At 41.4% G+C, this 15,920-nt stretch overlaps 1 protein-coding gene across 3 annotated transcripts in view; it reads right to left on the minus strand.

The window, feature by feature from the left end:
- The window catches only part of LOC118401070 (SLIT-ROBO Rho GTPase-activating protein 1-like), a 162,753-nt gene extending 149,875 nt beyond the window's left edge, over window positions 1-12,878 (minus strand). The window contains exon 1 of one of the 3 annotated variants that reach the window (XM_035798270.2): window positions 12,328-12,868. In XM_035798270.2, the coding sequence (XP_035654163.2) occupies window positions 12,328-12,391 (64 nt within the window). In that variant the 5' untranslated portion in view covers window positions 12,392-12,868. Of the gene's footprint in view, window positions 1-12,327 lie in introns of all 3 variants that reach the window. The other 2 variants (XM_052474813.1, XM_052474814.1) reach the window with 2 other exon arrangements.
- Window positions 12,879-15,920: the final 3,042 nt, after the last annotated feature.

Genomic DNA, 15,920 nt, shown 5'->3' on the forward strand with positions numbered 1-15,920 from the left:
CAGGTATTTTTGATCAGTGGCGTGGTTCTCAAAAGGTCAAGAATCTTGAGAACATAAAGATTAGATTCAATTGATTGGATTTGTTAATTTTTTTAAAACTTTATTTAACTAGGCACGTCAGTTTTCATTTTCAATGACAGCCTAGAACGACAGATTTGTACCTAGTCAGCTCAGGGATTTGAACTTGCAACCTTCCGGTTACTAGTCCAACGCTCTAACCACTAGGCTACCCTGCCACCCCTGGAAAGGCACACACCTGCCTATGTAAGTTTACAGTGCAGATCAGAGCAAAAACCAAGCCATGGGGTCAAAGGAATTGTCCGTAGAGCTCTGAGACAGGATTCTGTCGAGGCACAGATCTGGGGAAGGGTAACAAACCATTTCTGCATTATTTTAAGGTCCCCAAGAACACAGTGGCCTTCATCACTCTTAAATGGAGGAAGTTTGGAACCACCAAGACTCTTCCTAAAGCTGGCCACCCAAAATGTTTTTTTTTGCTTTGCCATTATGGGGGCATTGTGTGTAGATTGATGAAAAAAAAATAACAATTGAATCCATTTTAAAATAAGGCTGTAACGTAACAAAATGTTGAAAAAGTGAAGAGGTCTGAATACTTATGTCCATTTGCTGATCCTTCCCAAAGATTGATACCCAACTCAGCCCTACCGAGTGGCAGGCAGAAGCCTCGCACAATGGACAGTCTAGGGGTCTGTCTGTCCGTCTGTCCATCCGTTGGTCCTCTCAGGAGGTTCAAAGGAATGGATTGGCTGCCAGGCAGGGTGGGTGAAATCCCAGCAGCCTCGATCCACAGTGTGGTCCAATTTCATTAACACTGCATATCTCATATCAGCACTGATGCAGTGCAGCTCTACGCAGCTATATCCTGATTCCCCATCCAGCTCATTACCGGCTCTTCAGTCAGGTCCTGTCCCACCCAGAGATCCCACTCTGTGACTAACACCACAAGCAGACAGAGACTGGGGGGGTAAGAGAAGTGTAGTGCATATCAAATGTGGCTTGCAGTACGGAATTCAATTAACCAGTATCAGTTACAGCACGTGACAAAAGCCTGGTCTCTTTTTCGTTAATTGGTTCCCCCTGCAACAGTGCAACTTGAGGGTTCGTACACATTGCATTGAATGGATCTAGCGTTTGTATGCCGATCGTTCAACTCGCTCTGTTTTAGGTACCACCCGCTCTAGACATCTGACAGCAGGCATTTTTCACATGATTCTACATGTAAAGTCTGTGCGCACTCAGTTCGCAAATTATGTTCAGAGGTGCTAAGTACTCTCAGTCAGTAAACGCTATTGGTGTGTCTGAGCCCTTAGTGTCTGGCATGGGCTGGGGCCTGACATGGGATGGGACCTGGCATGGGATGGGACCTGGCATGGGATGGGGCCGCACTGTTGTCCCAATGGCTTTTGTGGCCTGAGTGAAAAGCACAGCAGGGGTGGCCCCTGTGTTTGTGCTCAGTTGAGTTTATTAAATAGCAACAAGGGTGATTACACACAGATGGTGCTGTCAATCACCTACCGCCCACACCAACACCCATCGCCATACCACCAGGGGTGAAGACAGAAAGGCGTATCCACAAGGCGGCAAACTTCGGCACAAAGCGGAGGGGGTTGTGGAAAACAGATGGTAGGTGTGTGTGAATGGATGTGTGTGGTGCTTTTAAAGACAACGTTCTGTAGAAAGTGTCTGAATCCCATTAGCTTCTCTGAAGCCCGATCTTTATTAAACACCCCTGTGCCCTGGGGCATTAGTGAGCTTAACAGGAGCAGAGGCTGAGCTCTGTTAACAGATTCCCTGTTACTCTGGTAGAATCTCAGCTGACAGAGGACTTGACTCTTCGGAGTCAAAAATATGTAGCGATTTGGATCCGATTTAAGATTCATGCATTGGCCTGCATGGAAAGTTAACGAGGCGACGTCTGTATAGTACGAATCAATTCCAAGAGAATATATAACAATGGAGTTCATCAATCAATTCACATTTTGAGAATAGAGGAACTTGCATTTTATGACTGTATTTCCGGCTCCCGAGTAGCGCAGAGGTCTAAGGCACTGCATCTCAGTGCAAGAGGCGCCACTACAGTCCCTGGTTTGAATCCAGGCTGTGTCACATCCGGCTGTGATTGAGAGTCCCATAGGGCGGCGCACATTTGGCCCAGCATCGTCCGGGTTTGGCGGGGGTAGGGGGTCATTGTAAAAAAAATAATTTGTTCTTAACCGACTTGCCTGGTTAAATAAAAGGTTAAATAAAACGATGTCGCCATTCACCCGTGCATAGCATGGGGGAACTGTGTTCATTAACACATATCCAGTATAATTAGCTACGCCCAGGAGTCAGCAGCACGGAGCCATGCTACCCGAGAGTTAACGAGATGATGAGATGCCATCCCAAATAAGGCGGTGTCTCTGACAGCCGGCTTCAGATTAACTCACACTTCACACACCTTTTATGGATGTTTACCAAGAGAGGATGAACGGTGACAACAAGGCACAGCCATTGTGAGACAGACTTCTTTCATAGCATGACCATGCACAAACCGTTTAATCTCGCACCATTGTCTGCCACCTCAACCCGAATGCAATCACACAGACCAGAGTTTGAATGTGGCTCATAGCCTGGCACATGATGACACCATTCTGGAACAGACTAAAAGAAGATGCTGCCCATAAACTGCTCACTGGCATCCTCCTGGGAACAGTTTGACTATATTGCTAATCAAAGTCCTGGTATTACATGCTCCGAGGCACCGCCATAAAAATCGGCTGTGTGATCATAGGACAGCCGACACGTGATGTGGATTGGGATCTCTTAGTGTCATCAACATCTCTGTAGAGGACATTGAGTCCATTACGTACTGTAGGAAACAGCTGGTAACTAGGAAGTCCATCCAGATTGGCCATTTGAAAAAAGTCCTGACAGTGTATTTTTTAGTTATTTGATATGGACAGTAAACAAAAGTCATGAAAAACAGGATATCCTTGACAAGAGTCAAGACTTTAGGAAAGTAGTATGCCGAGCAGCAAGACCGACAGCAGAAAACGCCCCACATGGTCAACATTCTGAGCAAACTTTCTAAGACCTGCTCTTGTTCGTGTGTCTTCCCGCTATAGGACTATTTGGTAATGACCTGTAAAGAGAAGGTCTGAATGTTTTAGCAATCCAAAATGGTGGTGTCAGCACAGCTGCACGATGAGCCACAGGTACAGCTGGGAATCATGTCTAAATAAAGAGCAGGCAGCTTTAGTGTACACGGCTCTCTGGAGTACCACCACACATTTGGAATCACAGACTACCGTCTCTGTGCCTCACCCACCAGCCAATCACAGTACTGGCAGCGCAGGGCTTGTTTTGATTACTCATAAAACTAGAAGTCCACTTATGTTTAGTTATGAGCTATTAAATCATGTACACCATCTATTTTGTTCCAGTATACTCACACAACAGTTTTTGCTCAAGTAAACAAAATATGAATCTACTGTATGTAGTCAAGCTAAACAATATGACCATCCTTTACCCCAATACAAATCCATTCTATTAAAACATAACTAGAACAACATGGGCTATGATGTGTGCCCCCACCCATTGCCTTGTAAATATATGAACACTCCCAGCCATTCTTAATCGGCAATGCAGAGGGGCGAGCATCTCATTTCAAAAGCTGTGGGGCAGACCACATGGGGCACCCTTTATGATGGTTTAGGACAGGACCCCTGCCAGCAGCTCGTGGGGACTGGCCGACAGAGTCCCGACCCGGGGCCACAGGCGGCAATGCCGTCGCCAGACATGAAACCAACAAGAGGGTCCTCTGGGGTCAAGAGAAAACAGACAGGGGAAGGTTGTCGTCCTCGGTTCAGACCGACAGATGTAGTCCCATTTCACACAAACCCCTCACCTGGCTTAAATAATGAGCTATCCAATGTACCATGACAAAACATGATGTATAAGCCTAAATCAGTGAATAGAACACATGGACGTCTTGATGAAGTTTAAAACCTGGATGTTCATTTCCGAGTCGCAGATTTCCCAGTAATATAACCAATTAATCATTTCCTTTAACGTATTATTTGGTGGGGAAGATTTTTTTTTTAACTGTTCCTGGAAGATGCTTAAGAAATGAATGTCAGTTGAATGACAGATTAGGCCTTGATTGAAAACACTGCCAGCCTGTCAAGAGAGACTGCCAAAGCCAGACAGCAAAGAACTCCAGAGGATTAAATAAGAGGATAAACTATTGACTTAATAATAATCACTCTTAGCTTTTCTCCATGAAGCTCTCAGAAGTTGTCAGTAGAGAGTGGGAAATGCTTTATATTTCTTTGCAAAGTAGAATCACTTGGGGTTGATGTCAGGCATATCTGTCAGGTGGACAATGTTTGACTACTAGTGGGATAAAAGACGAATACTCATGTAAAAACAAAAAATAATAATAGATGAGGCTGGAAAGTAGGACATCAAACAGACTCTCCTTTTCTTTGTGGTTACTTGTTGTTCTGCTCCTTGAGGAATCAATGTCTGTACAAAAGTCGCCTCCGGCTTCAGAAATAGGCTTTGCCTAAATGGTCTTTTGCATGTAAAAGGACCCGTGAGCACCAACATGTGAAGTTCATAGAAGCATGTCAAATTGGGTGTCCAATGAAATCTAAGAGTCTATACAGTTTCAAACTTAAGACATACTGTCTATACATATTTCAACAATTTCCCATCCGAAACATTAGGAATAAGGAAAGGATATGATACATTGTCAAACAGATTGAAAGGGGTCTTAGAAAACATCTACCAGAAAATGTCTTAAAGGTATTAAAAATAGATCAAAACACCATTTTGAAGTCAATACCCCTGCAAACTAATATCAACACATATTTAGTTTCAGAAAAAAATGTCTGCCTTCCGTAAGTTTCAGAAACATTGCCTTGTAACTCTGTTACCAAAAATCCACATATCTTAAAGATATTTTCTCATTTTTCTCCCTCACGAGGGAGAATAATGAAAGCTAACAGAAGTAACAAGGTAGGCCTATCAATTAGTTACGGTGTTTTTACTGATAATAATTCATAAACAAAATTAATGAAGTGTTTAAACCGCAAAATCCTGTTACCTAATTGGTAACAGAATTTCTGAAAAATCAGTAATGGAATTGGTTGCAATGGGAAATCAAAGTAGTCACAAAACACAGTTGGGTCACCTACTACGGTCCTCCCTTCCACTGGCATACTGTTATGTTCAGCTCAATACTATTTTCTTTCTCTTTCTGTCTGGTGGTCAAAGCAAGATGTGAAAACAGTCTGGACTCTCCCCCTCTCCAATTAACTTCTCTTGGGTAGGGGCCAGCATTTGGAATTTTGGATAAAAAGCATGCCCAAATTAAACTGCCTTCTACTCAGGCCCAGAAGATAGGATATGCATATAATTGGTAGATTTGGATAGAAAACACTAAAATGTCCAAAATTGTTAAAATAGAGTCTGAGTATAACAGAACTGATTTGGTAGGTGAAAACCTGAGAAAAATTCAGAAAGTAGAATTTGTTTTGTGTGTAGTTTTCTATTCAATGCCATTACAGTATCCATTGACTTAAGACTCAAATTGCAGTTCCTATGCCTTCCACTCGATGTCAACTGTCTTTAGAAATTGTTTCAGGCTTATATTCTGAAAAATTAGTGAGTAAGAGGAGCCTGAATGAGTGGACACTGCCACTTTTTCATGCGCGCAACCGAGAGAGTGCCTTTCTTGTTTAACTTTTCTTTTGACGACGTTATTGTCCGGATGAAATTTTATCGATTATTTGGGCTAAAACCAACCTGAGGATTAATTATGAACATCGTTTGAAATGTGTCTACGAACTTTACGGATACTATTTGGATTTTTTGTCTGCCTGTTGTGACTGCGTTTGAGCCTGTGGACTACTGAAGAAAACACGCAAACAAAACGGAGGTTTTTGGATGTAAAGAGACTATCTAACAAAAGGAACATTTATTGAATAAATTAATGTCTTCTGAGTGCAAACATATTTTTATTTATTTTTTATTTTACCTTTATTTAACCAGGCAAGTCAGTTAAGAACACATTCTTATTTTCAATGACGGCCTGGGAACAGTGGGTTAACTGCCTGTTCAGGGGCAGAACGACAGATTTGTACCTTGTCAGCTCGGGGGTTTGAACTCGCAACCTTCCGGTTACTAGTCCAACGCTCTAACCACTAGGCTACCCTGCCGCCCCAGGAAGAACAAAGGTAAGTGATTCATTCTCTCTATTTCTGACTTGTGTCACTCTTCTACTTGGCTGGTTACTGTTGTAATGGTTTGTCTGCTGGGCTATGTTCTCAAATAATCGTACGGTATGCTTTCGACATAAAGCATTTTTGAAATCTGACGGTGGTTGGATTCACAAGAAGTTAATCTTTAAACCTATGTGAAATAGTTGTATCTTTTCTGAATTATTATGAGTATTTCTGTATTTGAATTTGGCGCTCTGCAATCTCACTGGATGTTGGTCAGGTGGGCCACATATCCTAGAGAGGTTAATGTCACCTCTCCTAGCTCTTACTGACACCTACCCATGAGCCCCTCTTTATATTTACTGTAAGCAACATCCTCACCCACTGAACATCTAAGAACGTTGAAAAGTCTTTGAAATTTGGTCAGTTGGCCCCGGCCTTGATTTAAACGTCCACAGATGTCATTCTTTGGTCCATTCCGGACCAGCCTTGCTTTCAATGTTGCACAGATGTCCGGACCGGCCTTAATTTTGCCCAAACATAGACATCTGTCATTGGACCAAATCTGAACCATCATCGACATCTATTTTTCACATGTTTGGACAGCACAGTACAGTAGAGCACAGTAGAGTACAGTAAAAAGTAGAGTTTTTCAGTACAGTAGAGTTCAGTACACTAATGTACTGTGCTATACTGTTCTGTACTATGATGTCCAAATGTGTGATTGGTTCAGATTTGGTCTAGACCAGACCAACCAAATGTGGTCTTGATTGGTGGCGGAGCTCATTAAAATATTAGCCAGTATGTAGAAAACCCAAATATTCAAAAAGGAGGATATTGCATATTTCAACCTTTGTGTACCTATTTAGGATATGTCACTATGAAGAGAACATTCATATCCAATATTATGCATGCATGTAGTACAGATCAGGGACCCACGATGAAAATGCTGTTACCGCAATTCTGTTACCGGGTGTAAATCCACTTCACACTTCTGTAGTTCAATAACCTAAATAGATTTTTTTCAAGCTCAAGGTGTCATGTCATAGCCGACACCCCATTCTTTCTGCAGACATGTTGAATTTTAATGTGGAGCAGATATTTAACAGAGTTCTTGGAAAATGTGGTCACAAACTGAGGGAGATTTAACTGAAATTCTGTTACCAAACTCTGCATCTGTACAGTACTTCCAGTAAAATGCGTTCAATGTAAACCGGTAAAAACAGTCCTCATGCATAGAGTTGTATGGTTTGACATACATTTTTAAGTGAAGAATCGATGATGTCGCCGCGCAATTCCGTTAATATTAGGGCAATCCCAAGCTAACTTACATGTCTAAACTCTTAGAGACTCCCTATCAAAGCTGCTACAAAACTGGGATGCCATAATGATTTCACAACCTACTGTTTACAGTAAATGGAAAATGTTATTTTTAGTAAGTAGCCTATTTTACAAGTATAACTCATGTCCTTGATTTCAGTAAGACCAAATGTCTTCATTTTGAGCCAGTTGGAGCATAGCAGGACTGGGACGATACCAGTATAGTGATATTTTCTCTTTTTGGTCCTTCAAAAACCTGCTATATGTCAAATATTGTGTACTATAGCTTGGGAAATAAATAAATGTTACTCTGAATGACGACATAATTGTTTCCTAAAGGAGTTAAATCCGCTTTGTGTGGTTTACTTGCCGTGATACTAACGAGTACTGGTATCATCCCAGCCCTTGAATCTAGTACATTTCTGTAAAAAATTGACCCAATTCTTTTTTTAACAAAATGATAGTGACAGCTTTAGCTAAGTATGAACATTTGAAACACCTTTCCTGGAAAGGTTCAGGATTATGGTGAATAAAAGAGCCAAAGAATTTGTATACAAATCAAGATGCTGGTAGTAGAGACTGGTGGCAATCTACCTTAACATATTAAGATGGAATCCTTTTTCTAAGTATAGCCACTCATTCAAACTTATCACACAGACTGGTCTATAGCCAATGTGTAACGGACATATCACATCCACTTGTTTCCAAATATCGCTGAAATCATATTAGTCCATGCACCCTACCAGTACTGATGAAAAACTGGATGGCTATATAGGATAAATGTAGAACACATCTAAGGTAAATAATATTGAACAGACACTTCTCACACTGAGTAAACAGAAGTTAGAGATTTACAATGCAAAGCAGACAGCAAGGTAAGCAAATAATAGGACAATGCCATCTTGGAACACTCCCCTTAACCGAATCATGGTGTAAACTCAATCTTTCTCAAAACGTAATATGTGGCAAACTACATTGAGTAGTTTGCCACATATTATGTAAAACCAACAGCCAGATCGAGCCTGATTGGCCATAGAGTAACACGTTGTCTGTCTGTGTGCTCTACTCAGACCTCCGTTCCCCATGAGGAATGCTACAGTATTTCTCAGTTGAATCAGCCGTGCATCATTACCCCTTTGCATTACAAACGGAAGGTCCCGCACCCAGTGTCCCTTATGACTGTGCATCACCCTTCTATTACAGGCTGAAGTGCCTTAGTCATCACAGGCGAAGGTGCTGCACACATTCCTCGCAAATGATAGCTTCTCACACGCATACACAATCTGGTAATTCCTCAAGAGACATGGCTCCCCCAACCCACCAGCACCAGCCCGCTCTCTGGATTGAAGGTTTGCTATGGAGATGTGAATAGGTGGCATTTCAGAGGTCCTAACAGCTCTGGAGAACAGCAGTTCCTTGGCTGGGGGCAAAGTCCTCATGGTTACCACAGAGCAGGTGCAACTGCCTCTTTCCTGTGCACTTTTGTCTGGAAAAAAAGCCTTCTGTCTGTTTGCAGGGGGCTTGGAGGAGAATGAAGAAGTTGGAACATACACATAAACGTCAGCACGCTAAGTATCAAGAGAAGCACCTGTATAAACACCAGGTTTTATTTCTAGTGTTTGTTATTTTTAGATCCAGGCTAGGTTGAGGAGACAAGAACACTCCAAGCCAAAGTGGAGCTATTTAAATCAGTACCTTCGGTTGAGAAGGATTAGGACACGCCTGAAATAAGATTTGACTACTTTTACTGACCTGTGTTGCAGACAGTGACCGATGATGGAAGGCAAAACAAGTGAACCCAAAATAGGGGACAGAGCATTTGAGAACAGTGAGGATAAAAGGGAACACAGACAGACAAATGCTAATCTTTCAATCTACCTAAATAGGTTTCAATCTCTCGCTCAATATTGAGCCAGACTTGTATGTAATATTGGATATTAAACCAGAATAGAACAGTTTGTTCAATTATTTTTACGTGGCCCAAACATCTTTTTGATCTATCATCAGTGACTGAAGCTTGACAAAAGCTTTAGTGAGTTAACAAAGCTATACGAGTAATTCCACCTGAAAGAGTACAAGAGGGTTGACACTCACCATCTCAGATTGTTCTGAAATAGTTTCTGCAGTTAGAAACAGATCAGATTAGCATTCATGAAACATTATTTTGTTTAAATATAATTTAATCACTGAGAAATTAAGCTAATTTATTGAACCCAAATTGGCCATTTTATTTTATAGGCAGATAGCCTAGTGGTTAGAGTGTTGGACTAGTAACCGAAAGGTTGCAAGATCGAATCTGCGAGCTGACAAGGTAAAAACAAATCTGTCGTTCTGCCCCTGAACAAGGCAGTTAAACCACTGTTCCTAGGCCATCATTGAAAATAAGATTATGTTCTTAACCGACTTGCCTAGTTAAGGTAAAATATATATATTTTTAAATATAATCTTCAGAAAATATAGAATATGGAACCCAACATCCAATTTGCACCATAATCTTTCATAACAATGAGTAAGACATGAGGAATCCATGAATCCCACACACGCCAATCCAACAACAAATATACAGTATCAGTTCTCTATGTCTAACAAGCTGATGCTTGGAGTATTGCTTCTTCATATTTCATACGTATTTTGTAAAAAGAAAAATTAGCTATATTTAACTAGGCAAGTCAGTTAAGAACAAATGATTTTCAATGACGGCCTAGTGGGTGACTGAGAGAATTAAAGTGGGTTAACTGCCTGTTCAGGGGCAGAACAACAGATTTATACCTTGTCAGCTCGGGGATTTGAACTTGCAACCTTCCGGTTACTAGTCCAACGCTCTAACCACTAGGCTACCCTGCCGCCCCGGCACCTGTGAATGTGGTGATGTTTTCCCCTGTTCAGATAAAATGGCCATTGAAGTCACTTGCATTATTTACCATAAATTAGTGATTAAGAACAACGTTTTACCCAATAGATGACGCTGTTCCTGCTACTGCCACCACACCCTTATATCAATTTAGCTGGATTGTTGTGTTTATTAAATGGATCACAACATCTTCTTTGCAGCTTTGGGTAGAAAGCCAATAACTTTTGCACATGATGAAAATAAATGGTGTGGTCATCCTCACAATTCAAACCAGTCCTCTTGGAAAGCAATTCAGTTAGTCTTTTTTTCGTAAGATGACATTTTTTAAACAATACAAAAACATACAGATGCACACAAACATCAGTGACATAACACCTGCCCAGACACACCTGCTCACACCCATCTCCAGCGCTCGCATCACTCTTCCCCACATGGCCTCAAACTACACCATTTGAATTCTCTCAGTCAACCACGCACATTCAACATTAAGATAAAGCATTTGACCTTTCCATTAGGTTAAGGATGGAGGATTTGTTGATTTCCAGTTATGTAGTTTTTCCCCCCCAAGATGATTGACAAGAAAAATATCGTCCAACCCACCAGGTATCTCACTGCACCCTCATATGCCATGTCTTGAAATATACAGACAGACTGATTAAAAGTTCATTTACATTGTAATAATTCTGAATGACAACTTTCTAGCTCCACCCATAACTTTTGGACTTCATGGCATTGTTTGTCCTGCTCTTAGGCTTAATTTGTGTCCAGAAAACAGCACCCCTGTGTTTGGTTTATTGCCTTCAAAAAAGGTCTGGATTAGTTCGAACATTCCTGTTGAACAAGTGAACCATTAGGCAACAGCAATTCTAATGGTTTCAATGTTATGGTCTCCGATGGTAAAAGTCCCAATCAAACACTATCGTGTTTTGTAATGGGTTGAATGGTAAATGTCACTGTTCACACTACATATAGAGATGTCTTTTTAAATATTTTTTGGGGAAAACCATTTGAGTACTATGCAATGGTTTATAATTGTATTATTTTATTAGGGTTGTCACATTTTAGTCACCAGCTAATTTCTCATTCAAAAATTCAGGACTTGTAGGAAAAGTCTTCATATGGGAACTGCACCATACCAATAGCCATCTCAGAGAGCTGCCGTTTGTTGGACTATTCAAGGAGAGTTTGGTTGAGAAGGACAAACGAAATTGCTTTCATGGAGGACTGGCTTGACCACATTCATTTTCATAATAAGCCAAAGCTATTGGATTTCTACCCAAAGTTGCAAAGAAAATGTGATCCATTTAATGAACACAAGAGACAATTAAAATGGTTTAAAGGGTGTGGTGGCAGTAGCAGGAACAGCGTCATGAACAGCAGCAGCCCCCACCCCCAAGATAGCGTGTTAATCAGTGGAGGCTGGTGGGAGGAGCTATAGGAGGATGGGCTCATTGTAATGGCAAGAATAGAATAGAGCCAAACATGTGTTTTTCATGTTTGATACCGTTCCATTTATTCCATTCCAACCATTTCAATGAGCCCGTCCTCCTATCGCTCCTCCCACCAGCCTCCACTGATAAACCATGGCAACACACAAAATCTGTAGAATAGCAGGAAATTCACTTTTTTTTTTATAATTTCTCACAGTCTCATTGCCAAAATGTGCAGAATAGCTGGAAATGTGCTTTAAAAATGCAAATTTCTCAGCCTCTTTGCAAAAATGTGTAGAATAGCTATACAACTCTGTTCCATGGCAATGTGTAGAATTGGAGGAAACTGCGGTATGTCACTGACCCATACATCTTATGGTCTGAGTTTAGACATTGGACACACGGATTTGGTTTGTCATTGAATAGAAGTTAGCCTCATGGGGATAAAATAAAATGAACCTAAATTATGTTCATACAACATTATAAACAAACTTACCTTTAACTTGACTCTCGTAATCAGCAATGATTTCTTTATCCTTTTTGAACTTTGTATTAGACATTTTCAGGTCGATTCAGAGTAGTTCGGAAGTTAAACTATTAGTCAACACAAAAAAGTTCCTTTTCAAGAAAACGTTCAGTCCATTGTCCTACGCGAGTAGACTATTGCTGGAAAAGACTAGGCCAACACGAAATCCTGATATCAATCAATGAAATCACTGATAACCGCTGGCTATGCCGCGGCAGGCAGAGCGAAGATGTCGAGTCGGTGCAACAGCATAACCTTTGATAATCAGATCAACCGCGCAGTAAAGTATAACGTTACAATTTTCAACGCAGGTAGAGAAGGCGCGAAGTTTTACTGCACGCGGAGTACCAATATATAGTATGTAGACTTTAATCTTATACTTCCTTTGGTGCTCTAGTTTCCCCGGTCCCACACTTCACATTTGCCTCGTTGTTTTTCACAGACAAGACTGACTGCAGCTCAGCTGCCGGAGAGTCACTGTGGAAATGGGAGGGATCGAAGAGGCATAACGGAAACAAGACATGGATTGACATGTTTTTTGTCTAACCAGTAGGGCCGATTACAGGGGCGGACTTGGGCAAGAATTCGGGCCTGGCATTTTATCCACACCAGCCCACATCACTGCGATCCGCCAACAACCCTATACCAGCCCATGATTTGGTCGGACCCCCCCCCCAAACTCAGTTAGGTCTCAACTTAAAATTGAGTTAAAATTGTCGAAAAACTGCAATTTCAAAAGTTGGTTGTGCATCAGCAGTTTTTCTCTTATGTCAGTCAGTCACTGACAGTCACTCAATTATCCATGTCAGCTAACAATGTTCAGATTGGTAGTTAGTCTAACCAGCTATCTAAACTTAGCTTTAAAATTGCACATTTCTCTCAGCCTCATTGCAAAATGTGTAGAATAGCATGAGATTAATTAAGTATACAACTTCTACATTTTCTATTAGCCTAATGAGAAAATGTAGAATAGCAGGAAATTTGCTTTAAAAACACTTGATTATCTCAAGCTCTTTGCAAAATGTGTAGAATAGCATGAGATTAGCTTTAGAACTTGGTTGTGCATCAGCAGTTCTTCTCTTTTTTGGTTCGTCTAGCCAGCTATCTAAACTTGTCTTAATCATGGCTGAATACCAACCGGGCACGTGCCCAGGGACCCTGACCTCCAGGGGGACCCTCGATGACTTTGTTAGTCTTTCCCACTCAGATATCATATTAACATGGCATAGCATAAGTCCTTACAAAATGTGTAGAATTGCACGAAATTAGCTTTAAAACTGCATTTTAAAAATGCTATCTTCACCCCATCGCAATATGGGTAGAATTGCAGGAAATAAACTATAAAACTGCAATGTTTTCTCTCCGCCCCATGGTAAAATGTTTAGAATTGCAGGAAATGTTTTTTTTTTAATTCTCTCCACTGTCAAGAGGGAGGACAATAAAATGTTTTGCTACGAAAAGGGGTGCCCCCCCCCCAACTAAACCTTGCTTCGGGCCCCCAAAAGTCTAGAGCCGGCCCTGCAAGGCTCCCAGTACCAGAGGCAGCAAAGCAACCCCACAACATTATCAAACCTCCCTATAATTGATTCTAGTGAGGATGTTATTTTCTTTGAATGCTTCCTTTGGTTTTTGGTAAACATAGGAAGCAGGGGCGGACTTGACGATTTATAGGATCCAGGAGAAGCCCCCCACCCCACCCCCTTGACAGGGACAAGGGTACGAAGCTTCCAAAGCTGTGTTTTTCACAGGAGGCACCTGTGGTGGCACCGTAATTGTGGAGGACAGGCTTGTAATGGCTGGAGCAGAATGGGTGGAATGGTATCAAACACATGGTTTCCACCTATTTGATGCCATTCCATTTGCGCCGTTCCTGACATTATTATGAGCCGTCCTCCCCTCAGCAGCCTCCACTAGTGTCTTTCTCGCAATTGCATTTTTTTATCGTTATATGACCAGGACACATTTCTCTCTCAAGAGCATGGGGGAGAGGAGAGTGGCTCACTCATTACAGCAGAAGGCCCCAGCAAAACAGACACAGGGGCACAGCACACACTTCCATTACAGGACTCATGAGGATAATGCACTACTGTTTGACCGAGTCATGGCTTTAGCCACCTGAAAATAGAATGTTTAGAGTGAGAGGACAATGTAGAATGTGCTCTTTCTATGTTTACAGGCACCCGTTCCATGTTTTACCATCCATGATCTTGGCTCTCTAACTGATGACAGAGTCGGAACAGGTCTATGTCGATGCTGCGTTTTCCCTTTGAATGTGAGTTTGCGTGACCGCAGCTCAGCCTATCATTAAACCGGGCCTGACAATCTTGGTAGGGGGACCGGTCATTGCTCAATGACCAGCCAAAGGCTCATCATAGATTAGTATAATAGAGAAATTGTGAGTAAATATCACCTTAACAGGCCAATGGGCCACTGGCCTTATCACCTACCATTTATTTATTTTTGTATATATATATAAAAATATTTTTGTGTGTCAGTTTTGTGTGTCCAGCCCATCTGGAATTTGCCAGAATTGCTAGATGGCCGATTATGTATTCTGATAATATCGGGGAAATCCCTGCTAGAAGTTCCCCAGGTATGTACAGGGTGTGATCCACATATACATACTCCCCAAGGCAGTGTTGATATTATAAACACAGCTGTTCATTGCATCAAAGTGGCACCAGTGACATTGAAATTATTATACAAATCAGGCCTCACCTGCTACCAGTGTAACAATATTTCCATTGATGAAATAGCTTTGGCGGTTTCTACACTTCAAAATGGTTTTGTAAAAATAAAATATATTCCATACAATATTACAAGTCACCCATCCATCCACTAATCTGTGGTGTGTGATATAAACCTCAAATTAGGTGTGTCTACTGTATGAGACAAGAAGCAACAGATCAATGAAAATATATGTATGAAGTGACATCAACTTACATCAGTTGTTTTCTTTAACAGGATCAACGTCCCTGATAAGGACCCTATGAGAATATAGAGCATATTTGGTGTTCAACATGCTTTGTGAAAAGAGACCTTTTAATATTTTCAACTATTCCCATTGTAACTGAGTAACAATTGTGTACATTATGGGGTTTTCTCGTTTGGGCAAAAGATCGTCCTCCGTCCTCTCTCCTCCGTGACCTGGAAAACGATAAGTGGTAGAGGAGTGCCAACTCGTTAGTAGACAAACGGAAGCGTCCTCCCCTCCTTGATTGCCAACTTTCATTGAGGATACTCATGTGTATCCTACCACGGAAGAGTTTTGAAATCTGCCACACCACTTTTGAATAAAAACATGCACACGTTTAAAAACAATATGTTACTTTATTGCAATATGTCAGTTTACACAGTTCTTTTGGAATCCACCCCTGTAAACGGAGAGATGGAGAAGGACCTGAGCCCTAGGACCATGTCCCAGGACTACCTGACATGATGACTCCTTGCTGTCCCCCAGTCCACCTGGCCATGCTGCTGCTCCAGTTTCAACTGTTCTACCTTACTATTATTCGACCATGCTGGTCATTTATGAACATTTGAACATCTTGGCCATGTTCTGT

Source organism: Oncorhynchus keta, chromosome 22 (genome assembly GCF_023373465.1).
Source record: "Oncorhynchus keta strain PuntledgeMale-10-30-2019 chromosome 22, Oket_V2, whole genome shotgun sequence".
Classification (NCBI taxonomy): Eukaryota; Metazoa; Chordata; class Actinopteri; order Salmoniformes; family Salmonidae; genus Oncorhynchus; species Oncorhynchus keta.